This window comes from Ursus americanus, chromosome 36, assembly GCF_024610735.1.
Source record: "Ursus americanus isolate L20-20 chromosome 36, mUrsAme1.1.p, whole genome shotgun sequence".
In the NCBI taxonomy this organism is placed as follows: domain Eukaryota; kingdom Metazoa; phylum Chordata; class Mammalia; order Carnivora; family Ursidae; genus Ursus; species Ursus americanus.
The window spans coordinates 17,272,471-17,300,260 of NC_142162.1; the positions used below are offsets into that span (position 1 = coordinate 17,272,471).

Consider the following 27,790-nt stretch of genomic DNA (forward strand, 5'->3'; position numbering starts at 1 on the left):
TGGCTGTCTCGAGGAATGCGGTCGCCCCCTTGGGAAAGTACATATCTGGGAGCAGCAGGCGGCTCCGCGCTCGCACTCCGGCTCGGCCGCCCCACCGCGCGCTCCCCTCGCCGCTCCCGCCGCAGCCCCAGGGCCCCTTGCCGCCGCCACCATGGACGCCATCAAGAAGAAGATGCAGATGCTGAAGCTCGACAAGGAGAACGCCTTGGATCGAGCCGAGCAGGCGGAAGCCGATAAGAAGGCGGCGGAGGACAGGAGCAAGCAGGTCTGCGCCTCCCCGGCCCTGCGCCCGCCCGGGTGCCCCCGAGACCTGGGCGCCTGGCACCCCTGCCCGGCCTCTCACCCCGGGGACGGGGGGAGCCACCCCCCACTCCTGGGCGGCCAGGGACGCGCAGCTGAGAAGGGGGAGGGGAAGAGCAAGACTCGGGCTTATTCTAACTTTTTGGTCTCGTCTGGGGACGTTTATTTCCCTCCTCTGCTTCCCAGAGCCCGCGAAAGTCAACTCAAGTCCTAGAGGCACATGATTCTCAGGATCTGGGATCAATGTCGGATCGGGGACGGGGGATGGTTTGAGGGGAATCGAGTCCAGAAAGTGTTAGACGTTCTTCTGGACTTTTGACTGGAAAGAATAAAAGCTTCAACTGGGATAGAGACTGGGCGGGGCGGGGGGGAGGGAGTCATGAAGTTTTTCCCTAAGAACAAAGATGGGACAGAACAGAGTGCGGCCCGAAGGCCAGGGAGACAGGGGCGTTTTTGCACCCCCATTTGTGGACTTGAGCCCGCTGAGACCTGGGCAGGAGCCTCGTCCCGCGGGAGGTGGGGGTGCAGGGTAGGCCACAGTGCGGTTCCAGCTACGGGAGAGAAGAGGTTACCTAGAGACCCTTGAACCCCAAGTCGGCGGCGCCCCAAGTCGAGGGCCCCTAGCCAACCAGGCGCTCGTGTGTTGTGTATGTCTCACACCCGGTCCGTGCCGGCCGCCCGCGCCCGCCCGCCGCTGCCCCCCAGTTCGAGGAGGACATCGCGGCGAAGGAGAAGCTGCTGCGGGTGTCGGAGGACGAGCGGGACCGGGTGCTGGAGGAGCTGCACAAGGCGGAGGACAGCCTCCTGGCCGCGGATGAGGCCGCCGCCAAGGTACCCGGGGCGCGCGGCGTGCGCGGCGCACGAATGGCTAACTCTGTCTCTCTCTCTTTCTCTCTCCCTCCCTGTCTTTCCCTGTCTCTCTCCCGCTGTCCCTGTCCTTCTGGCTCTGTGCACCCACACCCCTCCCCTGCGGGATCACGCTGCCTGCTGCACCCCACCCCCACCCCTCCCCGTCCCCCACGGCCAACTCCCAGCTGGAAGATGAGCTGGTGTCGCTGCAAAAGAAACTCAAGGGCACCGAGGATGAACTGGACAAATACTCCGAGGCTCTCAAAGATGCCCAGGAGAAGTTGGAGCTGGCGGAGAAAAAGGCCACGGACGTAAGTGCACGCACACACTGCCTCCCTCACCTCCTGGCCACTCTGCGATCACCACAATGGCCAAGGAGCAATGGAGGAGGGTCACCTCCTCCTGCTGGACACCCGCACACAGCCCTGACATGGCCCAGAGCACTGGATGCTGCCTCAGACTTCTATTGCACACATTCATTTATATTTCATCCACTCCTCTTTTTCTCCTTCTTTCCCCCCTTCTGGGGGTGGAGGTGGGTGGGTAAGAAGCTGGGAGTGGAGTGGCTGAAATTGGATGCAGGAGGTGAACCTTGCCTCCCTGGCAGAAAACCTCTGAGGTGTCATCACCAAGGTTTGTGCAAACAGAATGACTAGTTTTCTTTACTTTCTTTCCTTTTCCGCCTCTGGTAGGTGGGAATGCCTGGTTTTCCATGGTGAGTCTTGTCAGGGTACAGAGGGCCTGGCCTCTAAATTGAAGGAATGGCATGGTGCTACTTTTACTCAGAAGGCTGAGCTTGATGTTGGGGTGCAGAGACCCTTGAGGCCTCTTTTCTCACTAGAGAAGGCTTAATCCTGCCCTTAAGATCCTCCTGGGAAGATGATACTTGCTTGGGTCTGCAGTCTGACAGCACTAGATCCTGAAAGTACCCTGGGAGTTATATATAGCTCAGTGCTTTATATGGTATAGTGAGCTAACTGCCCCCTGCCCCTCCTGCTTGCCCCACCCCCACCTGTCAGCCTTCTGACAACCACCACATAGTTTCAGGGGTGATGCACACACTGCAAAAACTCTACTAGCACTTTGTCCACTGCACTTTGGAATCTTCTTCTCTGAAGAGCTTGCCTCTTCTGCCCTGCCCCGTAAGTCAAGCCAAGCATTAGATTTCCAAAGGAACGACTTCTTTTCACACTGTTGGATTCCATTGTAGAAGCTCATTAAGGCTAGAGGCCCAATTAGGAAAGAATTCCTTGGGAAGTTAGTAACAATTCCAAGAATGTATGAGCACCGGGGAAAGCTGTGCCCAGAAGTTGAACTACCAAGCACAATGGCAGAATTTCTCTTATGAGAGTAAAATGCAAATTGCTGGAGGGTCTTGGGTCTTGCAACCAGTAAAGGCCTTTTGTGGCATGAAAGGCTTAACACGTAATCTCCAAGAATGCTTTGTAAATGAGAAACCCAGACATAGGACATTTAGAATCAACAAAAATATTTCGATGACTGTCAAGATTACTGGAAAGGGGGTTCACAGAAGCACTGACTTAGCTAAAACTTTAAAGTTACAAACTACCTGGCTTTAGAAAAAGAGCCAAAAAACACACATAACTGCGCCTGCTTTGTGTAATGTAGATCAGATGTCTGCTCCGTATAAGGTTAAACGGAGGATGCGTGTCTCCCCCAAATTCTCCAGCAGGACGTTTATTTAGCTTTTTCAAAAGAGCCGCTGATAGATCTAGGAGAGATATTCCTTATAAGGAAAAGAATGCAGAGAATTTGAAAATAGCCCAGTAAGACTGAAGGCAAGAGAAGGAGAAAAAAGCCACCACAATTCTTAAAGGGAAAAAAGATCATGATTATTGTAACTATGCGGTGCTATCATGTCTTAATGGAAAAGTCTTGTTTAAGGGAATGCTGGAATGAGGTGGGGCAGAAGTGGAAATGAGGCTATTTAAAGCCACCTTGGGGGGGCGTGGTTAGCAGGGGAGGGAAATTTTTGAAACTATGTTTTGGTTCTTTTTTTTCCTACCGGAAAACTGTCCCTAATATGGTACTTTTCTTCTTTCTTTCTTTCTTTCTTTCTTTCTTTCTTTCTTTCTTTCTTAGTATTGATCGTTTTCCCTTTTAAGATATTTTAGGTTGTTTGGAATCTGTAAGGATGTTGAAGAACATTTGTGAAGAAATGCTGTATTTAAAATGATTCCTAACTAGTAAAAATAGTCAAGACTTCAGGAGGAAGAGACTGAATCATTAGAGAAAGAGGGAGGTAGGAGGTCAGCTTCCTGAGGTAGAATCATATTTGGAATTAGGATACTTCACTGTCATTACTCACCAGTGTCAAAACATTTTCATTTTTCCTACTACTAAAAACATTTTTCTACCTATTTACCATCATATTTTACAAATCTTATTCCAGAAGGAGGGGATTACTTAAAAGTAATTCACAAGGCAGCAGCACCCTGGTGGTTTTGGTGTGAAATTTTTGGTGTTCCACCTAAACGAGGTTGAAGGAGATTGAAGTCTGCATTTTCTCTCAGCCCCCCCTCAATAATTGCGATGTCTCTGATATTTGCAGTATGTGAGTCTTTATGCCTTGCTTCCTAAATCAGTAATTCTCAACTTTATGTAAACAGAATCTCCTAAGGAGGTTTTAAAACCCTGGATCCAGGCTGCACCCAGGTCAATTAAATCAGAATCTCTGGGAGTGGGACCCACGCATTAGTATTTTTTTTTTAAGATTTTATTTATTTATTCGACAGAGATAGAGACAGTCAGCGAGAGAGGGAACACAAGGCAGGGGGAGTGGGAGAGGAAGAAGCAGGCTCATAGCGGAGGAGCCTGATGTGGGGCTCGATCCCACAACGCCGGGATCACGCCCTGAGCCGAAGGCAGACGCTTAACCGCTGTGCCACCCAGGCGCCGCACGCATTAGTATTTTTTAAATATGCAGCCAAGAGAGAGAACTGTCCTAAACTCTTGTATAATGACATCAGCATGAAAATGAACTCACCTGAAACTGTCTTTCCCAGGTGTTTGAAAAGCAGGACATTAAGTCATTAGTTGGCTGCCGAGAGCACTTGCAAGTGTCCAGCAGTTTCCCGGGCTCCTCCTGGAGGCAGCCTGACTCCCCCTTCCTCCATCTCCAAAGTTGGAGGTGCACTGTCTATACTCCTCGAGGGGAGGAGCTGGAACCTCCCTGCCTGACCAGATGAACTGCGCGGAAACAAAGCGAGAGGCTCCACCTACAGGACGTGAGGGCACGTGCTGAGGTTTGTGAGTCTGAGCCGGACTGACACCGTCCAAAGAAAAAAGAGTCCGGAAAGCCAAGGAGGAGGTTCGATGTTAGGGCTTTGCAGGCGGAGGAAGGGGGTTGTCAGGTATGGCTTTATTTTCTTCATTATTGCCACAGTTAAACACATCAGAAATTGACTTGAAGGGCCTCCTGTGGGAAAGGTGAGGAAGAAAGCCATGAGACTTAGAAGGCATTTAAAAATGCAGCCCCGTGGGAGAATTGGCGGAGGACGGTTCCCAGAGCGTGGGTTTTCATCCAGCTGTAGCCAGAGGCTCTCATAGGGCTCTGTAGCCTTCCCGGCTGTGCCTTTGAAAGGCATCCCAGCCCAGCCCAGAATTGATCAGATTCCAGAAGATCTCTGAGGCTGATCTAAAACCAGAGAAGTGTGTACGTATAAGGGACCCTCGAGATGATTGTTTTTATGGAAAGTGAGCCCCAAAGAGGCTCCGGGCCCTGAGAGCACAACTGGCTACGCGCCCGGCCGGACTCTTAAGTCAGTGCCTGCATCACTAAAGCGATCATTTAACTATGTACAATGTATTGTGCTAAGTGCTTTGTATGATTTCATAATCCTCGCCACAGCCCTATGAGGAAAGTGCTACTATTAACCCCACTTTTATAGATGAAGCCCAGGAAAGTCGAGTTATTTGGCCAAAGTGAACAGCCAGGAGAGATGCAGGAGCCAGATTCTAACCTAGGAAGGCTGCATTGAGGAGGAGGTTTAATCGCAGTGCAGTATGTTAGTGGCTTTCCCTTCGCGAGTTTGGAGAGGGGGAAAAGCCTGTGTGGTTAGGATCTTGCGTGCTGGGGTTCTCTGCAACGAGGAACACTCCCACCCGGGACACATTAAGGCCCCAAACCCCTCGCTCAGCTTCTCTCCCTCTCCGGCTTCGGAATCCAGAACTCCCGAGTGCAATGCTCCCGCCGCCAATAGGCGGCACCGTCGCCCTTAGCAGCCCGGTCCGTTACCCCGGGTCACCGTGGAGCCAGGGAGGCGCGCTGGGAATCCAAGTAAAATCCCTGGCACGCTGGCCTGCCACCCGGCCGTGCCCAGCTCTCCAGGTGTCCCTCAACGCGCCCACCGTCTTCACCAGCCCCGCAGCTGCGAGCATGCGCAGTATCTCCCGCGGATTGCAAATTCCCGGGGTCCGCGGCGCGCGCCCCGCCCCGCCCGCTCTGCCCGCCCCCGGCGCTCGCGCACCCGCCTGCGGTTCGCCTGCGCCGCCCGGGAGACCGCCACTTCCGGGCTGGTCCTGGGCCGCTGGGGGCGCCGCCGTTGCGCGGCGCGGCCTGGGCGGGGCGGCCGGGCGCTCAGGAGTGCGGCAGCAGCGGCCGGAGCGCGGCAGCCGGCCTCTCCCACCGCAGCCCGCCCGCCAGCCCGCCGCCGCCCCGAGCAATGGCCGGGAGCAGCTCGCTGGAGGCGGTGCGGAGGAAAATTCGGAGCCTGCAGGAGCAGGCGGACGCCGCGGAGGAGCGCGCGGGCAGCCTGCAGCGCGAGCTGGACTACGAGAGGAAGCTGAGGGAGACCGTAAGGGACCCACCCATCGCCCACCCACCCCCACCCAGAGCCGCCTCCGCCGCAGGCGGGCCCACTTCGAGGTGCAGGGCCCTCCAGAGCCCGTCTACCCCTGCCCCCACGCCTCCGGGACGCACCTGGTGCACCTGGGGCAGCTGGCGGCTGGCTCTAGGGAGGGGCCTGTTCTTTTCAGCCCTCCCTTTCCATCGTAGCTGGTTTAAAGTAAAAGCCCCGAGTGGAAGCAGGAGTGGTGTTGAGAAGGTTCTGGAAGCAGCACTTTCCCAGAAAGGGCTCTATTTGGGGGTTATTTGCATTCGGCCCGGGTATCTTGGGTCCCCTGGGATGTGCACTTTTGCGCTGCTAGCCGTATTTACTCGAAGGGTGGGGAGGGAAGAGGGAAATCCCTTTGGAAATCCGTTCCGTTGGAAAGGGGCGCTGACAGGGCAAGTCTGGGGTACTGCCAGACTTTAGGGCCTGGGGATGCTAAACTCCACCATCGCCTTGACCATTGGTTTTCTGGAAGCCTGTCTCTTTGTGGTGGTTGAGATATTGACAGCGCCGGGTTCTGACTTAAACGGTATGAGACCCGGTCACCTTTCCCTTTATATTAACCGTCTCTCCTCCCTAGTGGTCTTATAGAGACATTCCTTTGTTACCGAGTGTTGAAAAAAGTTGGCTAAATGTCAACGATTACTGGGTGTATTCTCTTGCCGGCTTCCCCCTCCCCCATCTTGAATGTAATACCTGGCTTCCTTCCTTTCTCCTAAGGCAAATGTATCCAACAAACAGGAAAAGGATTTCAGAGGTAGTTCAGGCATTTGCTATTTGTTGGTTTTTGAGTGTGTGTTTTAAATCAGGATACTCAAACACCTTGGGAATTTCATGACAAGCATAATATGGTGTCCAGCTGTGCTTAATATGGACCCATTCTGAGTTGAGTAAATCCTATTGGTTAGGTGATGGTAATGGCAATATGGCTGGCTGCAGAAACTTCAAGACCTGTTTTGCATAAAACACGTAGAAGCAAATGGGTTCTCTTAAGAAGAAGCCCTAACTAGAGGAAATTTCAGATAAAATACAGCCAGGAATCAGGAAATTAATAAGCAAAAGATAATTTTCTTGAGAACAAGTCAGCAGAGACCACATAGATGTGTCTGAGTTTGACAGGGCAATAAATTGATTCCAGTTCCCTCTCTGACTGGCTAACCGCTGTCCTTGAACCATTAAAACTAATAGAACATGATGGATAAGAATGAGAACTCTGGACCCAGACGGCCAGAATTTGAATTCTAGCTTCCGCTATTTACTCCCTGTGAGACACTGGGCAAATTAACTTCTCCGTCTCTCAGATCCCTAACTTTAAAATGTGGGTGATACTAGTACCTCCCTGTTGAGGTGGCGAAGGGAATTAGTACGTGTAAAGAAGTTACGTCGGGTCTGCACAACAGAGTCAGTGCTGAGTGTCAGCGGGTAGTAAAGCTGCAGGACACTTCGTTTTGCTCCATGCCCCTTTGCCTTCAGCTTACCACTTATCAGAGGGTCTTAAAATGGCTGCTCATTTCACTACATCTGAAAACACTCCATATAATTGCTTTTAAACAATCCTGGTTTTTTTCTTTTGGAACTTGGAGAGAGGACATGCGCAGGCTGGAGAAGACGTTTGGTTGAAGTGGTATTAGTGGCGGAAGTCAGTAGAACTCCCCTCACCCTCCTAAGAAAGGAAGTATGGGATCCTATCCAGGAGCGCCTTGAATTGACTCCTGCCCTAGTGATTGACGTTCGATGCAGAAGATTAATTTTACGAAGGGCACGTTGTTACTCTTAGACTCCTCTTTTGTGCGTCGTTTTCGTAACAGTAGTCTTCCTGTGCCTGTCGGCTAGAGACAAGTTCAGTCTTTTCAAAGTTTTGTATTTAAAGTGGTTTAATTGGTTCAGGTTTTTGAAAGTGATTTGGAAAGCACTCTATCCAGGTGACTGGACACAGAACCTTTTAAGATAGTAGTTTGAGGACTGAATCAGACCATTGAAGAGACCATTTCAGACTGAGAGTAGTTCCTGACTAATGCAGCCGGGACTTAGAGGTAGCTTATTGAAGGCGGCCTCTCAGGAGTTGTCAGAGCTGTGAGTTAAGCTATGTAGTCAGTTTCTCTGGGCAGCAAAGATACAGGTTTAGGACAGAATCATGAGCCACTGCAAAAAAATAATTGAGTGGAGCGTTGGCTCAAAATTCTGATTCTCAAAAGTTCCGACATGCTATAGTTAATTGGCCCTATTATGCCAAGCACTTACCTTGGAAAAATTGGCTATCACTTATTTCCTACTGGTTTGTTTTTCCAAGGTGTGTGGGCCCTTCAGACTGTTGGAATGAGGATACTTTGCTTGTTATAATGATTGACTCTGGGTCTTGTGACCCACTAGGGTTTTGTATGCTTTTTGTTATTATCATAGGAAAAAGTACCAAGAAGGAGCCGGTCTCTCCTCCTTTCTGGGTAGTATCCAGCAAACAAGGAGACTTAAAGTTGTAGCTTATATGTTCTTAACTGGTAATTTTATTAAATCGTGGGAAATAACCAGTTTACAAAAATCTGCCCTCTCCCACTTTTGAGTTGGTGAATATCTCTGAGACCAGGAGGCCGGAGAGTGTGCTTTGTGCTCACGTTGGCGCCCCCGTTACTGGCAGTAACTGGAATATACACTCATGATTTCTGTTTTCATATGTAGGCAAGGCAAGGGCACTACAATGCCCTGTTCATGTCCGTTCTCCCTCATTATACAAATATGCCTCATAAATTATAGGCTTTGGCACAGATAGAGGAGGTTGTGTTTATCTGTTATCCATGGGAGTGCCCCTTAATGTCATCAGTGGTTTTTTCCCCCTTTCCTTACCATATAAGGGCAGAAGTTTAACTTGGCCATAGTTGCTTGGTCTTACACAGCAAGTTGGGTGAAACCTTCTCTGTATAACTACAGTTTGCGTGAAATAAAAATGCCTGACCTTTGACCCTCCCATGTTCCACTGTGGTTCAGGCAGGACTTTGAAAACATACTCCAGAGGGTCACTTTTTAGGCTATCGTGTTGTTTTCCTACAATTATTTTTTTCTTAATAGTCTTAACTAGAACACTTTTTTAAAGTAAAAATCATTGCTATTTTTATTTTATTTTATTTTTTTAGTTGTATTGGCCAAAGCATCTGGATTTCATGAAAATCTAGGCCTCGTAGGTGTTTTCTCTCAAATCTGATTTGGAGCACTATTTTGCTGTATTGCGGTGGCCATACCCTTGATTTTCGTGTGGTGCCGTGTTGGGTGGGGGGAGTGGTGTGCCTGCCCTTGTTTTCTGTGTAGGAAGCTGGAAGTACCTTTGGGTTGGGTGAGGAGACAGGGCAGGTGTAACTGACAAGTGCCTGGTGCTTAACAGCAGATCTGCAGGAAGATAATTGCTCGCCTTTGCTAAAATATAGCAGTCTCTTTTCTGAGGAGCTCATTACATGTTGGGACACAATAGCACTTTTGAAATAAAAGAAACCAGCATCCCAAACTGAAAGACTCCTCCCGCAGTGTCAACACACGGGCCGTTGTTAGAAGAAGCTAACCCAGCACGCTAAGGGTGATTTCCATGCCTGGAATAATCTGCGTCTGGGGTCTTGACTCTTCCCAAATGCCTTGTTATTTATATGTGCTTTTAAAATAACAGATACTCCTGTGGCTGTGGGCTTGTACTGACAGAGGTAATCGCAGGTTAAATCTTAAGTAGACTGCCCAGGTTCTGCAATGAAAGGAACCTTAGGGAATGCCTAAATAACCCTTAGAACTTAGGAAACACCAGAAATAAAAGCTATGAAGGTGAGGGATAGGGGCCTTTTGAACACGGGGCATAATCCCAAATACACACATACACGTGTGCACACACGCACGCACAAGTAAAAACAAGAGAGAAAGAAGTGCCCTTAATTCATTTGTGGAATTAAACTTAATTTGAATTCCAGGGACCCAAACAACATTGCGACCTTACCAGTATGGTGGGGCCTGAGAAACCAGGGAGAGTCCAGGTTTTTCCCAAAAGCTTTCCTGGGGATAGACGCACCCCAGACGCTGCTCTCAGGTCCCAGCTGTAGCTTACAAGCACCTTTGCCTGTCCTGGGAAACCTCAGGGGCAGCAGGCATCAGCTTCCTGGCTTGAGAGCAAATGCTCTGTGTCCGTATGGGAGCTGTCACCCATGAGTGCGGCGTGATGCAGTTTTCAATGTAATACCATACCTTATTTCAGAAAGGACTGCGAGGATTTGTTCAGTGGGTGGTATTCAATACAGTAACTCGTCTAGTCCTGGCTGGCCTTGATCGTGGAAGCCTTTCTTTTGCGTGGGGAGTTGTGTTGGGAGAGGCTGTGGAGGGCCTCCCACTCTGACATAGGAAGAGTGCAGGCGCCAGGGGTGAGACCCTCCAATTCCAGGGCTGCCGCGAGATCCGTGGAGGCCATGGGAGGTGACAGCCCACACACGAGGACCCAGGCAACTGGGGTTTTAGCCTTGTCTCCCACTGATGGTCTGAGCATAGTCAGCCCTCTGGATCAAAGATCCCTCTCCATTCTTATGAACAGAGCGCTCAAAGAGTGGTTCCCACAGGCTTAGCCAGCTTCTGTGGATGGTGGGGTGGGGGAGGTGCAGGAATGGAACAGATTGCTTATTTATATTGCAGGTGCCTCCCCTCCCCTCTGACCTCCTGAATCAGAATCTCTAGGGATGGAGCTGGAACTTTGCATTATTCGTGCATACCTCCTAGTGGATTCTGGCACTCAGCCAGTTGTGGACTGCTGCATGATGCCTAGGGACTCTTCCAGCTAAACAGTTGAGACCCCATTTTGTGACCCACCCCCAGGTCTGCTCTCTGTGTGCACACAGTCCAAGCTCCTAGAATGGACCTCCATTCCCAGTTGTTGCTTGGGTGCCCTGTATGAGGCCCTATGGGCCGGTGTTCATGTAGGACTCAACCCATAATGTCAGGAAGTATAAGTTTCTACAACATGCCCCCAGGGAAAGAGTTGGTGATGTTTGTAAAACAGGGTCCAGAACTAAAGGAGGGAATGGTTAGAGTGAGAAGCAATAAGAGGGAAGATACAGATTGATGGGGGGAACCCTCAGGTAGGGGGATCTTGTGTACAGGCAGGAACAAGCATGGGGTACGGTCTCTTTATTGCCTGGTGCCATAGCCACATGAGGAGCTGGGGACCTAGACCGCCTTGTCACCCAGAAGGTCCTTTCCCTAGAGCAGAAACAGTCTTCGTTCTGTGAGTACGTAGCTCTCAAGGTTGGGGCCCAGAAGAAACACAAAGCAGAAACTTAGAATGTGGTGGCCACCAGAAAATACTCCGAAAATCTCGTTGATGTTTCTCTGGCCACATCACCTGTAACAAGGATATTTGACTTCATATTAAAAGAAATAATAATGAAAGAAGTGAAGGGGAGAAAAGTACTTTTGAGCACATGACCTAGACGCTCTACTGCGGTATTTTTGTTTTCGACTTTGAGACGTGCTTATCTCCCCCCTGCCCCCACCCCTGTTCATAGAGACAATAGAATTTTACTAGTAATGGAAAATACAGAAAAGTGAACAAAGCAGACTGACCCAGAGTATACCCTTCATGTACACTTCCTTCCAATTTTTAAAAAATAAAGCTAAAATGACAGTTCCTTGTACTTAAAAAATGTATTGTCCCTATTACCCTCACTCCCTCTGTAGAAAAAACCATACTCACCAGCTGGTCAGACTTAGCAGAACCCCTTAGTAGCTGTGCACCAGTAAGGATTTACCTTATAGGCCAATGTGGTTGTAAACTGTCCTCCTCAGATCCGTTTCCCTTTTCCCCCATTCCCTGTCTCCATCAGGCAGTTATTGCTACATAGTTAATTTTTGATGAGATAAAAGTGTATTTTGAGTTTTTTATGGAGAGTCCTTCACCACACTTGGAGATGCCCTAATCACCTCTTTCCCAGACAAAACTTGGCATTTAAGATTTTACAAGTCCTGATGAGCAGAGAGCTGGATGTTCTCATATTCATTTCATTCAAGGCTGTAATCACAGCCTCTCTAACTACGCGTGCCTTTCAAACTGTACGTCATGGGTCCGTGAACTAAGAGAGTTGCTTTTGTTTGAATGAGGTTGGTGTTACTTGCTTTATTCAGTAGATATTTACTGAGCCCATATTATGTGCAGAGAACTGTGACTCCCTACATATAAGAAGCTTCCCGTTGAGTAAAGAAGACAGGAGTGTAGATAGAGCACGCACGGGTGCCTAAGAATGTTTTGTAATTTTTAGAAAACTCTCAAGTGTCCTGAAAACCTTATCACCCCGTGATAAGCACATATTCAAAGTGAATGCGGATAAGGAAATGGTACCTGATTAGTAAGTGCTGGCTTTGACTTCCATGCATAGTATTTAAACAAACCCCAATGCAAGTGTATATGAGGGACCATCGCAGTCTTAAAAGTGTTCTGAGACTCATAGTAGGTAATAGTAGGTTTGTAATAGTAGGTAATCATTGCATCCCCCCAAAAGAAACATCTTAATTCAGATACAGATACCAATAAAAATAGTCTCTCTTCTGCTTTTCTTCTAAGAAGTTTGAAACTTCTCTTGTAGGAACCTTGTAAGAAATGCCAGTAAGCTTATCTCAAAAACACATGGGAAATTTGTCTTGGCCCTGTTCCAGTGTGACCAAGTTCTGCAGGGGTTACTGAAAAGTGGGTGAGCGAGGGGCAGTTACTGGATTTCGCTCCATCTGTATGGTGTGTATTTTAGAACGCCTGAATTTTTAAATATTTTAGTTCCTTTGTAAGACTCCTTTGAGCAAGTGGCTCAGCAAGGGGCAAGGAGAGTGCAGACCTCTGAGTCTGGTTTCTGGCCGTCCTGCTCTTGTCTGGTGCGGCCGAGTCTCACTCTGTCCAGCCCATGGGCCCCAGAGAGTGAGGTGACCGTCCTGACGCGCTCCTTGGGCAGTCAGGTCGGGCCAGCGTGCTGTTCTGTGGAGAGGAACCCAGCGAGACAGCCCTCGCCCACAGCCCCTCTGGCCGCTGGAATTGGTGTGTGTGGACTCATACACACTGCAGGCGCGCTGGGAGAACTGCAGAGCGGCCAGGGCGCACCGCGCGCTCAGAGGTAGCTCCTCACGGGGCGGGGCTTCCTGCCTGAAGCGGCCTTGCCGCCGCGCCCCTTCCTGAAGGCGCTGCCCTCGCTCGCTCTCCTGCTCTCACGCGCCTTTCACTCTCTGCCTAGGCTGAAGCCGACGTAGCTTCTCTGAACAGACGCATCCAGCTGGTTGAGGAAGAGTTGGATCGTGCCCAAGAGCGACTGGCAACAGCTTTGCAGAAGCTGGAGGAGGCGGAGAAAGCAGCGGACGAGAGCGAGAGGTGAGCGCGCCTCTCCCAGCCTTCCTTTCCGCACAGGCCTCTCCTCGGGCGAAGGGAGGGCTTCTCTGATCTTTGGGGCTTACGAGTGTTACAGTCCCCTGCTGGGATCATTTCCTCAGTCCATCCCAGCTAGGACTCTACTGGGTTTGTTCGTTTAACGTTAGTGGGGCACCTGTGTGCCAAGCGCTGTTTTAAACCCCAAGGTTACAAAGAAGAGAAGGATCCTGTTCCTGCCCTCATAAGGTTCACTGCCCAACGAGGGAGATGGACCTTTACATGAGACATTCTAGAGATACCTATTGGTTCTTTCAATCCTGCCGACCGTGGAGCAGTTAGGCGTTTTTTTAAAAGATAAACTTTACTTTAAAATACGGGGAGAGACTGGGCCTAGATAAACGAACCCGGGGCTATCAGTTGTCCAATAACCCAACAAATACATGGAAGAGGAAGCACAGAACAGAAATATGACCTGCGAAAGCCAATTGTTTTGGACTTAGTAACACTGATAAGACACTCATGTGTTGGGGCGCCTGGGTGGCACAGCGGTTGAGCGTCTGCCTTCGGCTCAGGGCGTGATCCCGGCATTATGGGATCGAGCCCCACATCAGGCTCTTCTGCTGTGAGCCTGCTTCTTCCTCTCCCACTCCCCCTGCTTGTGTTCCCTCTCTCGCTGGCTGTCTCTATCTCTGTCGAATAAATAAATAAAAAATCTTTAAAAAAAAAAAAAAAAGACACTCATGTGTCGATACAGTCGGGTACTTGTGCGTTCTGAGCCCGCTCCCTGTAACCTGGCTGTACCTGACTTCCTAGGCCAAGATTCAGCTTTGTGGCAGTAAAGGAGAACCATGATAGACCAGCACAGCTCCATGTGTGTTCGAAGGCATTTTCTCTTATGCTCAACCGCTCAAGCTCATGTGTTTGTATTGTACAGAAGCATTCCGAGAACAGCTGCACGAGACTAGAGAGAGTTCTGCTGGAGGAATGAGAGAGTAGTGGTGGCTCAGAACACTGGGAGTGTGGATCTGTGCCGTGACCTGTGCAGGTGAACGCAGGCAGTCATTCTTTCCATTTCTCCCTCTTAGGCAGAAGTGAGTTTCTGCTCCCTGCCACCAGGGATAAAGAGTGATTTCAGTCTTGAAGATTCAAGAAGCTTTTAAGTTGAAGTGTCCAGCTCATTATTCACTGCTGCTTATTGATTCTTCCCTAACCAAGAGTTTTGGAATTCCTTAAGATGACTCATCATCTCTCACAGTGCACACATACCAGTGGTTTTGTGGCTGATTCTTCCTGAAATATACTTGTTAGTGAACCTAAAAGGCAATCTGGCAACATTAGACTTTGCAGTAAAAAGGAATTTAGAGGTCGTTTACCCCAGCCCCCTCATTTTACAGATGAGAAAACAAGGGCTCAGCAGGTGATGCGGCCTGCCCAAAGTCTCACAGTGAATTTATGGCCAAGCCGAGACTCAAATCTCAGTCTTCTAATATATACCATAATACTTCATCAAAAAATAGTGGTTTATTTATCTGCACTGCCTGCATAGATTTTGCTAAATGAATCCCATTGTAGCATGATTTATTCTATAAAACTGTAATATATCACAGAACAATGAACATTTTCCAAAACTTAACACCATGGGATCCAGGGAGCAGCATAGACATTGGTTATCACTCTGTTTCTCAACACCTCTATTATGAAAGAACTCTATTAAAGGCAAAATTCATAGTTTCTTATTTAGAGTATTGGGTGACCCATATGAAATTGCCATTTTTACAGGTCTGACATCGTCAAGTATCAGTGATTTCATATGGTTCAATCTGGTATTTATATTTGTAGCTAATGGAGTAAGAACAGCTACCTTCTTTGTAGGAAGAAGTACATGAAGACAAATTTATTTTTGTTATAACTTTGGTCCATTTTCAAGCTGAAGCTTCCCACCAGGAAAAGGAATAAAACCCATTATTTATATAGCAAGTAAAGTATGTTGGCTTTTCCTGTTTCCATGCCTCCCAGTTTCAAACAGGATCCTGACATGGTACCTTTCATTTAACATTAGATCCCTGGACAGTTCCACCAGTATCGAAAGTATGAGGTTTCATTCACAGTAAACAAAGAAGTGTATGGCTTTTTCTGCCTTCAGCTCTGGAAACTCTTGCTTCATGGTTTGGAAAATAAAAGCAGCTCTGTGCTCTATTTTGGTCTGCCAATTACACCAGGCCTTGCAAACCAGTGCGTTGCAGTGTGGGTTTATGGAAGTCTCCTCTAAACCTTTGGTCTTCCTGCTGGTCTTCCTTTTCAGAGGCATGAAAGTCATTGAGAGTCGAGCCCAAAAGGATGAGGAGAAAATGGAAATTCAGGAGATCCAACTGAAAGAGGCCAAGCATATTGCTGAAGATGCCGACCGCAAGTATGAAGAGGTCAGATCTTGGGGCCCAAAGCCTCATGGACTACCCAGCAGCGGCCTCAGTGGGGGCCAGGGAGCAGTGCTTACAGCCTTGTGTTCTTTAGTGAAATGATCTGCTTCGTTCGTGGAAATGGGTGGTTTTGAGAAGGCAGAGTTCCTTTGTCTCCAGAAAACAGTTGTGATTTGATCCTGCTAGGGGATCCCAGGCTTTATCATGAAGCCAGTCCATATCTCTGAGAAGGACTGAAGCTTCCCCCATGACCCCCCCACCTTTGCAGCCTCCAGAACAGGACAAAAGACCTTTGGCCAGGAAGAGGGAAAGTTGGGTCTTTTGTCCCTTGTGGAAAGAGCCTCTCGTAATTGTCACCATGCAGGCTGCTGTTCCTGGTGTGATTCACCTAGCACCATCCTGTTCAGGCAACATGGAGACACAGTCCATGCACTGAAGGCCATGTAGATTCAAGAGGCCCTTTTCATTCTGTCCTCTCTTTTCAAGATGGTAGAATCCCACTGTCCAGAGAGGTTCACGGGTGAATCAGCTTCTGGTCATGTCCCCATGAGAACAACCTCCTATGATAACAAAGCTAATGTGACTTGTTTTAGTTTTCCCTTAATGTATCGTGGCTATCTTGAAATGGTATTGACACTCCTTTTTTCCATCATCATCATCATCATCATCATCATTATTATTATTACAACCACCATTATTATGATTACTTCCCGGTTACCCTACTTGAAATGCTTCAGAGGATCCTTTCTTCTCCCAGGTTCTCTCCTCCACTGACTACAGAGCTGACTTCATTAGTCATCTTACCAGCTCATCTCATGTTAGCTTCTGTGGCTGTTCTGTTGTCATTGTTAACCTCCTCCACAAAGAGGAGGTTGAGGTACAGAGCTCTAAATTGATAGAGTTCTCAGGATTATTTTCCGTGTTTTTTGGCAGCCCCTACCTTTACAACATCAAATGCATCATGTCTCATCATGCTGCTATTTTTGGGATTGTAAATTTTACATCTCTCCCTCCTTCCACACTTTGGCTGGCTGCTATGTAATTATATGGACTTCACCTGGGTCAGACTTAAAATGAGACTGCCTACTCAAAACCAGCCATTCTGGGTCTTTGTGACCAGAAGCCTCTTGTCTACCCTCCTTTGGCCTTCCTGATAGAGAGTGGCTTCTCTCCAGTCCTTGGGAAAGAGGGTCATCTTATTTTGACCCTGAGAACGTGTAGGGGCTGGTGGATCCAGTACCCACCTCCATACCCGGCCCCCTTATTCAAAGCTTGCCAGCCCCATGGTGTATGTGTGTGTGTGTGTGTGTTGTGTTTTTTGTGCTGCAGGTGGCCCGTAAGCTGGTCATCATCGAGAGTGACCTGGAACGCGCGGAGGAGCGGGCTGAGCTCTCAGAAAGGTAAGCGGGCCTGGTGCCGGTCTGCTGTGTGTGGGGTGCTCCGGAGCAGTGACTAAACAGCATGACCTTCTGGCAGCTGCGCATTACCTGTTCCAGCGCCAGGCTCCTTCTGCGCCCGTCTGCCGTGGGCGAGCTGGCAGCATGGAACACGGAGGACTTGTGTGGGGTGTCTGTGTGAATGCGTGTGTCACTGCATGCCTTACCTGCACACTGATTTTGAGAATGGCCTTGTGCATTTCCTGTGTCCACTAACAGCCAAGTTCGACAGCTGGAAGAACAATTAAGAATAATGGATCAGACCTTGAAAGCATTAATGGCTGCAGAGGATAAGGTACTGATGGCTCATGTGTGGTTTTAGGTTTAACTGCAACCCAGACGTCTTCAGCTTCCAGTGTCTACTGGTTCGTTTGGTATAACACCACCCTCTGCTGTCTTCTCTCTGCTTTAAATGCTTTCTTTGGGTCCTTTATACTCCTTTGTTTTTCCTTCATAAATGCTCTTTGGCACAGCCAAAAAAGAAGCCAAATTATCACACTTCAGAATTGTTGGATTTTGTCACCCTGCCTTCGTGCTGTTGCAAGGTTGGGGGTAGTGTCCTTGGCAAAATGGCGCATTTTAATATCGGACGATTTGGCTACTTTAAGGCAGCCCTTTGTTCTCTAGGACTCAGTTCTCACTTTTTCCCATCCCTCTCCTTTTTCTCTCCTCCTTCCTTGGGCTTGTCTCCCACCCTTTCTGCCTCTGATCGAAAACGTTAGCAAATGTGCCGAGCTTGAAGAAGAATTGAAAACTGTGACGAACAACTTGAAGTCACTGGAGGCTCAGGCTGAGAAGGTAGGCCAGGAGCACGGTGTGGGGGAAAGGGGTCTCGTGAGAGCTGCTCGGAAGACACGCACGCTTTCTCGTCTGAGGCCCCGCCGATGAAAGCAGTAGTCCCTTAGGCATTTTATTTAGCAAATGGCATCATTTTGAGGTGATTTCCTGGTGGTTATTGGATAACAGATTCTTTTTTTTTTCTTTAATAGAGAACATATTTTATGTCGAGTATGTGAGTCGTCCATAACAATTTAATTTAAACCAAGCGCCACATGGCTGAATTATCTTGTTCTTATCCCATGTAAAACAATAGGCAAGAAAACAGAGACTGTATGGTAACGTGCCATTTGATATCAGAGGCTCCGTTACCTCCTAAGAGATCCTCAACATCTGTTGGCTGGGCTGGCACTTGCTTTGTATTGGAAGACCTGAGTGTAGAGTGAACTGTAGCTTGACATCTGGAATGCTCTTTCTAATTACAGTACTCGCAGAAGGAAGACAAATACGAGGAAGAGATCAAGGTCCTTTCTGACAAGCTGAAGGAGGTAATACTATGAGTGTTTTAGATAAAGCCAACTGGATTTTAACTGAATCCCATTTTTATGGAGCTGGTCAGGGCTTCTTCGTCTCAAAAGTATGGTGAGCCCCGTCAGGAATATTCAAAGGTGGTCTTGGAGTTCACATGCTGTGCTAGTGACTGACTGACAGGCCATTCCAGACCCATTTTACGGGTGCTGTGCTTGATTTTTATTATCTAGTTTTCCCTGTATTTGTAGGTACTAGCATTGTAAAACTTCCCAATTTTGACTAAAATAAATGGAATTATTACAGGCCGAGACTCGGGCTGAGTTTGCGGAGAGGTCAGTAACTAAATTGGAGAAAAGCATTGATGACTTAGAAGGTAAGATCTTAAGTTTTGTTTTTAATTTAGTCCTTGTGGTTGAACACTGACCTTGCAAAGCAGTTTTCCAATCCAAGTGTATCCTCCTTGATACACTTCTTTGCTCTTGCACATTCTTCCTGGCTGCCCTTTGGGGTTTTCATTCTGTGGTTCTTCAACTCTTGGACCTGAGTCCTCTGCTCACCAGATGACTGCTAGCCACCCGACGAGGCCCGTCTGTGTAATGGCAGATGCCATCCAGCTTGACTTCACACTCTGGAGAAGTGTGGCAGGTTTATTTGTCATTGAGGGTGAGGTAGTTGTCGGTGAGAGCAACTAGCGAATTTTCTGCTTAGTGATACCCCCTAATTGTCAGTGGCATGGATTTGTTTTTAGACACAACTCGTCTTCCAAGTAAGAATCCAACGTAAGGGTTGGGTTTAAGTCCTTCATATCTTGGCAAATGCTCCACATTCTGAAAGGGGTGTGGGGATAAGAGGACATTGGTTTTTGAGATTACACGGAAGCCTTTCTCCTCCCCTAAAGTATGTAGGTTTTGTTTTAGTAACACCCACCTTTGTCTCACAGAAACCCTAAATGTTGAACTCTGAGGCCTGTAAAGGGTCAGCTATGAAGAAGGATAGAAAGGGAAATATTTAAAGCAGACAAGAAAGGCAGAAAGAAGGGGCGGAGGTGCCAGGCGTTGGTGCCGATGATGGCCAAGCTGGTAGGGAGGAGAGGGTGGCAGATGCTTGTAAAACAATGTGCCGAAGTGCGGCAGAGAATGAACCCTCCATCATTACAGAGACTAGATTGCAGACTTCGCCCAGCACCACCCTAAACGTGTGGCTCCCCTCGCTTCTCAAGCACCCTGACCGCGAGCAGGGTAGCTTAGTGAGAAGAGCTCCAGGAGCAGCTTACAGGGTGCTCAGAAACCGATATCCCAGGAGTCTGGCTTGGTCGGGAAGTCCGTGGTTGGAAGGTGGAGCCAGATCGGGATGACAGACCAGAGTCACAAATCGTTCTTCCAAAACAGTGCCCTTGGGTATTTTCCCCACTGTTGATAGTGGAGGTGACTGACTGCTCCAGCACCGTGAAAAGAGAGCTGTAGAGAGGAGAGCTGTTCTATCAGCTACCCAGCAGACAGCCTTCCGTGGTTTCATTTAGGGTTTAACATGGTTTACTGCTATACCAACCATATTTGTGATGATTTTCGTATTGGGTCTTCCTTGTTTTATTTTCTAATGGCTTTTGTTCTTTTTGTTTTTGTTTCGATTCGTTTAAAAACAAAACGCACGCCTCCTGCATTGGCCACCTGCTGCGATCCCACTTCCTTCATGCACTGCCCCTTTCTTGCTGCTGTGTCGGGATGGCGTCTGCGCCACCCCCGCTCACCCTTCATCTCTTGATCACTCTCCATGCCCTTGTACCTCTGCCTTCCACTTCCCGGTCATAGACGAGCTGTACGCTCAGAAACTGAAGTACAAAGCCATCAGCGAGGAGCTGGACCACGCTCTCAACGATATGACTTCCATGTAAATGTTCATGCACCCTGCCTGCTCACATCCGTGCCCTCACGCTAATACGATAAACTCACCACTGCTCCTCCTGTACTTCCAGAAACTCCATCTTCACACCTTCTCTTTACTCTCTTTGCATCACCTAGAATAGTTTGTTTTTGTTCACATTCTACTAATATAAAAGCCAAGCAGATTAAGTCTATCTATACAAATCATTTTCCTTTCAGAATCTGTTTCTTTCACAATCTCTGAGCTAGATTGTTCCCACCAGGCAGTGAACTGAAATGTGAAGGACTGGAGAGCTACCGTTTTAGGAAATTAAACTAGCCTCAAGTAAAATTCAAAGGCCGTGCAGTCGTGCAGGAACTTCCCCAGAGATATCAAAAAAAAAAAAAAAATTGGTATCCTGAGATTTAGTTAAATACAATACGATCATTTTTGTAATGGAAATATAAATTTAAGGACCCCTACAGCGTCCAGTTATTGATGCTCTGAGAGGAAGTTGACCTGGTACAGCCTGAGGACTGGTGCTGTGAGAGATCATCTCTTCCTCGCTTTTAAGAATTCTGGAGAGAAATGGTTCATCTGCTCAATACCAGAGCCTTTAGATTAAAGGACTTGAAATATTCGCAATGAACACCACAGCTGGTGTCAAAGAATTGGGACATAAAACCCCGATGGCCCAGTATGAGTTCGGGAGTTAATGGCCCACCTTCAGTCGTGTGAGGCAGTGAGAGTTGGAGTAGACCCCTTGTTCTCTTGAGAACTTTGAGCAAACACAACTAATCCGCATATTGCTAACCAAACCTAAGCATCACACTCCTTCTGCCTCTTTAAAGTCTAACCTGGAGCTTTCCACCGAGCGTTCCCTTCATTCTAATAATGTGGCACTGAATTCCATATAAGCTGGAAATTTCCAGATCCACCCATGCAGGAAGATGGTAGCCTGAAGGGTGTGACTTGTGCCTGCTGCCTCACAGGTTATAGAAACTCCACATGACCATGAGAGACACTGATGTCCCCATGGAAAGTTGAGAGAATTCCATCCTCTCTTCCCTCGTTTGTAAATGTGGGCGTGAGTCAGAACTTGTCAGGTCTTTTCCAATATGCTAACGTGTGGTGATGCTATAGGAAAACTCGTAGCATCGCGTACGATTCACTGTCCTGAAAGGTGGGTTAGCGTGAAGTCTGTTTTTCAATGCCATTCCTGGGTCTCCTTGGCAGTGGACCCTCAGCCCGAGGGCCGTGTGCTGGCCGTGGGTCCCGACACGGGGGGCGAGGATGGACATCCCTGTGCAGGGGTGGCTGGCAGCGGGTTTTGCATGTGTGCTTCTGGCCTGTGTGTCCAGTGCTGCTCTCCTCTCGTAGTTTGGTTTTCCTTTTTTCCATTGTGCCACTTTGTGTTCTTTTTCTCCCACCTTTTCTCCTCATGCAGATAAGTTTCTTTGCTTCACTTCTCCTGAGACCCCTTCATCAAGCTGGCTGTCCCACCTCTCTGAGCTCTGCAGTTTGTCTCTTCTCCAGCTGGCCTGGCTCCTTCCTTTAGCCTCCTGCCTCAGGGCCAGGCACACTGCTTTCCATTGTACAGAAGCTCCTCATTTCAGTGTCAAATAAACACTGTGCAAGCGGTTTCTGTTTGCTATTCTTTTTACTTCTTATTTATTGACATTTTTCATTTCAACGCTGAATAAAACTACAAATCTACTTCACGGATATGGGGGTTAGTTTTTGGCTGCTACCTTTTCTTTTCCCCCAGGCTCTACATTAATATTGAATGTTTCCAAAGCAGTAGTTCCTTATGGAACTTTTAAAAAATACTCATGCATGGATCCGTCTCAGAGTTTGAAAGGTTAGAATGAAAGGTTAGAATGAGGCCTGGGCCTGGGGGGGCGGGGGGCTTGTTTTGTGTTTTTGAGGGGTGATGGTTCTGAGACGTGGTCCTCATTGGGAACGTCCGCGCAGGGGACGTTGCTTGCTGGAGGGAGATGAGCCTCGAGCAGTGTCTCCCTCTGCCAGAGGTTTGGTGTGGGATGCGGTGAGCCCCCCGTGAGGATGCTGAGGTGGCCCTGCTTGCGGGGACGTGGCTAACTAGCAGCCCGCACTGCCAGGAATTCACATACCGGGATCGCGAAGAAGAACTCGTACCCAAACAGTGGTAGTAGAGGTTATTGTCGATCACCCTTTTACAGCCTGAAGAACAGTTAAAGCTTTAAAACTATGGTCATTACTCAGCCTCCTTCATTTTGATCATGAAATGACACCTTAATTTTCTTTTTTTTTCTTCTTTTTAAGATTTTATTTATTTATTTGAGAGAGAGCAAGAGCACGAGCTCGGGGTGAGGGGCGAAGGGAGAAGCAGGCTCCCTGATGAGTAGGGAGCCCAACTCAGGACTCGATCCCAGGACCCTGGGATTATGACCCAAGCCGAAGGCAGACGCTTAACTGACTAAGCCACCCAGGCGCCCCTTGTTTTCCAAATATGATAACATATAAGTCAGGGTTCATTTTTGTGCTCTTAAGGACATCACATATTTTTAGGAGGGTTTGTATGGACATAATCTTTGTGATAATAGCTGGTTTTTTTTTCTTCATTTGTAGACATTTTTAAAGTATAGTCATTAGACTTGATTCTCTTTTTCTAAAAGCATAGTTAAAAATTGTTCAGAATACAGTTTTATTTTATTTAGGATTTACTAGTTCACTTCAAAAACAGCTAAGTGATTTTCAAAGAGAAACGCATTGCAAAATTAGAACTTTATTTTTTTTTTTTTTAAGATTTTATTTATTTATTTGACAGAGATAGAGACAGCCAGTGAGAGAGGGAACACAAGCAGGGGGACTGGGAGAGGAAGAAGCAGGCTCATAGCAGAGGAGCCTGATGTGGGGCTCGATCCCATCACGCCGGGATCACACCCTGAGCTGAAGGCAGACGCTTAACCGCTGTGCCACCCAGGCGCCCCAAAATTAGAACTTTAAAATGATGTGGACTTTTGTTTCTTAATTCCCAACATTTCTGCATCCTCAGCAGCCTGGCTGTATTTCTCCTGTGTTTTAAATGTGGGTGATTTTCATCTGTTTTTGTTAGCCTGAAAGGGTTGATAGATACCACTATACTGAAATAAATTTAGACAAACTGAAAATAATGTCAATCACTCTACAAAGACTTCAGAGCAGAAAAAAAATACTCTTTTTAAGAGGACGATAAAGTATTTTAATAGCGACATAGTAGGTTATAAAATTTAGTATCTGGAGTCTCTCTCTCCCTTGAGAGTGTAGACTTCTATAATTTCATGGATTTTTTTTTCCCCTAAGGGTCGTTGGGTCTACTTTTGACTATGATTCCTGCCTTTTTTTTTTTTTTTTTTTTAAACTCCTAGTGATAGAAGTGGGCCCTTCTCGGAGTGACCCTGCTTCCTGCTGTAGACCAAATGAGGAGTCTGAAAGGACTGCAGTTAGTCCTGTAGGCCTTTTTTTTTTTTTTTTTTTTTTTTTTTGGAAACCCTTCCAGAGACTTTCACACTTTCCATAAGTACGTTTTCGGAAAGGCAAATCTAGAATAGCCCAAGAAGGTGTGGGTTCACAGGGGGATAAGTAGCACTTGATTGTGTCCAGAACTTGTCGGGGCCCAGGTTTCTAGTTCAGAGGGCCAGACCGTAGCTGCTGGTGCTGCAAGAACCTGGTAGGACCAAACAGAAAGCATTGCTGAGTCTGAGCACCAGAGGTTGCAGACATCTGGGAGGTAGGACAGGAGGGGAAAACCCTTCCAAATGTATAACTGTTTCTGATCCCTGCCCTCAGGCCACCCAGGCAAACCAGCTCCAGGGCAGCCAAAGTGGAGCCGGTCCAGAGAGGGGTGTGGTAGGGACAGCTGTCATGTAAGCTGAGTTCACATTGACTGTCTGGGTTCTCTAGGGTTTCTCTAAAGTTCTTTCATTCCAATTTGGAATGAAAGCTGAGACATCCTGCCTGCCCATAGCAGTCACCCCACCTGCACTAGTGTGTGCGTGCTGGTGGGGTTTAGATTTGCAACCCCAGAGCCACATCCCTTACACAAGACACTGGAAGGCAGTGGAGAAGTGAAGAGATGAGCCAGGAATGTTCTTTGCTCCTGGTGAGCGGGCCATCTTGCTGGAAGGTCGAGGAGCGAAGCGTGTCTGAACTCATAGAGGGTGTACGTTTGGAGCAACATGGAGACCGTGACATTTGACTCGGGTGTTGAATATCCAGAGAATGGATGAGCAGAGAGAAACAAGGTAGCAGATACTTGAGGCTAGAAAGCTTATTGCATGTGGCATCTTCCCCCATCTCCTACCACTTAGGAGAGAAAGCTGAAGTAAGAACTGATTGATTTTCCGACACACCTGGGGGCCAGAGGATGGATGGTTGCATTCTCCCCAGGGCTAGGATTGTCAGCTTTTCAGGATCAGTAAGTAGAATTTCTGGGTCCAGGTTGTCACTGTCATTCAAAACACTTGTATATCCTCCAGCATTTCATGGTAAGTGCCAGGTTCTTGTCATTTTGGTGGCATCCCCTGGACCATCAGATGCAGCCTGACACACCTGTGGTTGGCCTCCCTGCCACGTGAGCAGATTATATGCCCTGTTGTACAATTGACGTTGCACTGCTCTCCCTGTGGGTGTTGGAGATTCTGTTCATTTTGTACGCCTCCATCTCGCACCACACATGAATGCCAGTCTCTTCAAGAAGTAAGCAAGTGAATTTTAAGTCGGTTTCGCGTGGAGATGAGTGCTTGTTGGTTTTGCTGTTAGCGTAGGGTAGCACCCTGTATGGTGGTGACCGGGGGAGGGACAGGGAGCTTAGTTCTGCATTTCAAAAACTGTGAATGCAGCAGCCACTGGGGGCCCCTCTTGGTACTTCCTGAAAGGGAAGCCAGCCCCAGAAATGCAGGTGAAAGGGGTTCTGGGAAAAGGTGGGCAAAATGGGCAGGTTACGGTTTCACTGAGGTCTCCACCATGACGCTCTGTCTCGGTTTCTCGGGCTGTTGCCAGAGACCGCATGTGGCCCGTTCACACGTTTTAGTAAGGTGCAAGAGAAATGTCTCCCCTCTCTCTCCCCCTCGCCCCGTCACTCCCTTTCCCTCTCCGGCCACTGAGAGAAATCCTGGCTCCTTCTAAGTCTGCCAGGCCTTTACCGCCCACCCTTCCCGGGCACGGGACAGATGACCACCAGGGAAGGGTGAGCTACTTGGCAGGTGACCTGAGGTATCTCTGTGCTGTCTGTTAACTCCTTTCCCAAGTCTGGCTAACCTCTCTTCCTTCTGCCTCCTCTCTTCTGCTAACCTGCTCGCTGACCTGTACAGATCAACTCTACCAGCAACTTGAGCAAAACCGCCGCCTAACTAACCAACTAAAGCTGGCCCTGAATGAGGATTAAACTTAAGTGGGAAAGAGCTTGGGCTGAATTCTAGGAATGGAGCCCATGGGCAGGAAATCTAAGACTGCCATACCTTCAACTAATAGGGCTGACAACACTTGCTTTGTGCAGAATTGTACGTGGAAGGAATAAGCTAAAAAGCTTGCTTCACCTGCATTTTCCTCCTATATCTGGAATAATTAAGTTCTCTTTAAACCCCAAAACCACTTTTATGGTAAAATTACATATATATATATGAATTAAATATTTATAACAGTTCAGTAATCGCAGGTCCTCTTGTTTGATACCTAATGAGGACCAAAAGTTGTTTTCTATTTCCTGCAGAGAGCTGAGTCCTGCTTTAAGTTAGAAAGCCAAAGCAGAGGAGTAACTATACACATATATGTATTATATATTGCATCCTATATATAATATATATATACACACAGCTATTGCATATTGGTATTCCTAACTTCTTAGTATCTGGTATAGTGTTTGATTAAATGTACCTATGCTTGGGCAAAATAGCTTTTGAAAACAGGAGCTCATGTCAGAAGTCCCTGATTGTCTGAAAGGTATGCTTTTATTCTGTCTAACGGTGTTGTGGAATCTGGTGAGAATGTCATGCTAATAATAAATAGAACACTGTAAGAGTAGTAAGAGAATGTCCTACTGAAGTGTGCATGAAATATGTTGATATTCATTTTTTTAATGAGCAACAGAAATAAATCATTTTAAACGTTGTCAGAAAGCCTACTTACGTCATCTTTGTCTTCTGTGAGATTGTGTTACAGCACAGCTCAGACCCTTAACTGCCTGTAACTCAGCAATGTCTGCTGTATTAACTTCAGTGCTGCAAGCACCCCTCCCTGTCCCCACGGCGTACGGCCGTGGACCTTCGCCAAGTCCCATCTGCGCTCTGTTCTGCGTGGACCTTGGTGAAGGTCCACCTGACCGCTCTGTGAGAACCTGCCGTGCCTGTAGTTCTTTGGGTCAAAGACGTCTTCCCCTTTGTAGGTCCTTGTCTGGAAGTGAGTAATACCTTACCAGCATGCCTTGTCCTAATCATCTCCTCTTTGTTTGTGACTGATGTTTGCCTGCCTAAATGTACAAACCGCCACTGTGTCCAAAGTGCAGCTATTCATGACTCCATTTTCTAATCCCACCACAGAGAAAGTGGCTCATGCCAAAGAAGAAAACCTTAGTATGCATCAGATGCTGGATCAGACTTTACTGGAGTTAAACAACATGTGAAAACCTCCTTAGCTGCGACCACATTCTTTCATGTTGTTTTGTTGTTTTGTTTTGTTTTGTTTTGAAACACCGTGCTTACCATGAAACCCCTTAAACGCATTTTTATTTACTTTTACACTGTCACAGAAAACATCCACAGAATACCAGCTAGATCAGGGGTTGGGGAAAACACACACACACACAAAGGCGAGCCCGTGGCAGGGCCGTCATGACTTAAATGTGCCATTTCCCAGGTTGACGTTGCCACACCTCATAGAGTTTTGCAACACAGTGTACTCAGCCAGTCCAGGAGTCCTCACTAAAGCAGAAAGATTTCCACTCAAAGTGCCAACGATGTGTTCAACAGGCAGATTCATGTTGAAAACACAATCAGGTATGGATTGGTGCTACTTTAAACAAAAAGTCCCACTGTGGTCTTTTCGTCAATATTGTACAATTTAGAATTCTGTCCAACACTAATTTATTTTGTCTTGAGTTCTACGAGATGAGACTGTGGGGCCTGTATGCCTGAATTCACTAAAGCCAAGGGTTTGTAAGGCACGCTGCTCTTGTTAAGACTTCTATCTCCTTCTCATTGGCACACTTGCGGCTCATTACAACTTGTAGGATAGCATTTGATGTGGATTTCCACTCTCCATTTCTCCATGTTAAAGCGAAAGATTTAGGCACTACGTACAATTGGTAAAAAAAACATTTTCTTAAGAGTTAATAACTATATGTAAACATTGTATAATGGTATGGAATAAAACGCACATTGTAGGACATTTTCTAAA

At 47.6% G+C, this 27,790-nt stretch overlaps 1 protein-coding gene across 19 annotated transcripts; it reads left to right on the forward strand.

The window, feature by feature from the left end:
* Positions 1-27,790, forward strand: TPM1 (tropomyosin 1). 19 transcript variants are annotated; one of them, XM_045791634.2, is made up of 10 exons: positions 1-265; positions 1,335-1,460; positions 13,226-13,359; positions 15,659-15,776; positions 17,103-17,173; positions 17,429-17,504; positions 18,472-18,534; positions 18,821-18,890; positions 20,326-20,404; positions 21,825-22,018. In XM_045791634.2, the coding sequence occupies exons 1-10, from the start codon at positions 152-154 to the stop codon at positions 21,826-21,828; spliced, it is 855 nt and encodes a 284-aa protein (XP_045647590.1). In that variant the 5' UTR covers positions 1-151; the 3' UTR covers positions 21,829-22,018. The 19 variants fall into 19 exon arrangements, with proteins under 19 accessions (XP_045647590.1, XP_045648318.1, XP_045649673.1 ...); XM_087859153.1 differs by lacking the exon at positions 1,335-1,460 and adding an exon at positions 1,006-1,131 and having other exon boundaries at positions 45-265; XM_087859155.1 differs by lacking the exon at positions 21,825-22,018 and adding an exon at positions 1,006-1,131 and having other exon boundaries at positions 48-265; positions 20,326-20,408.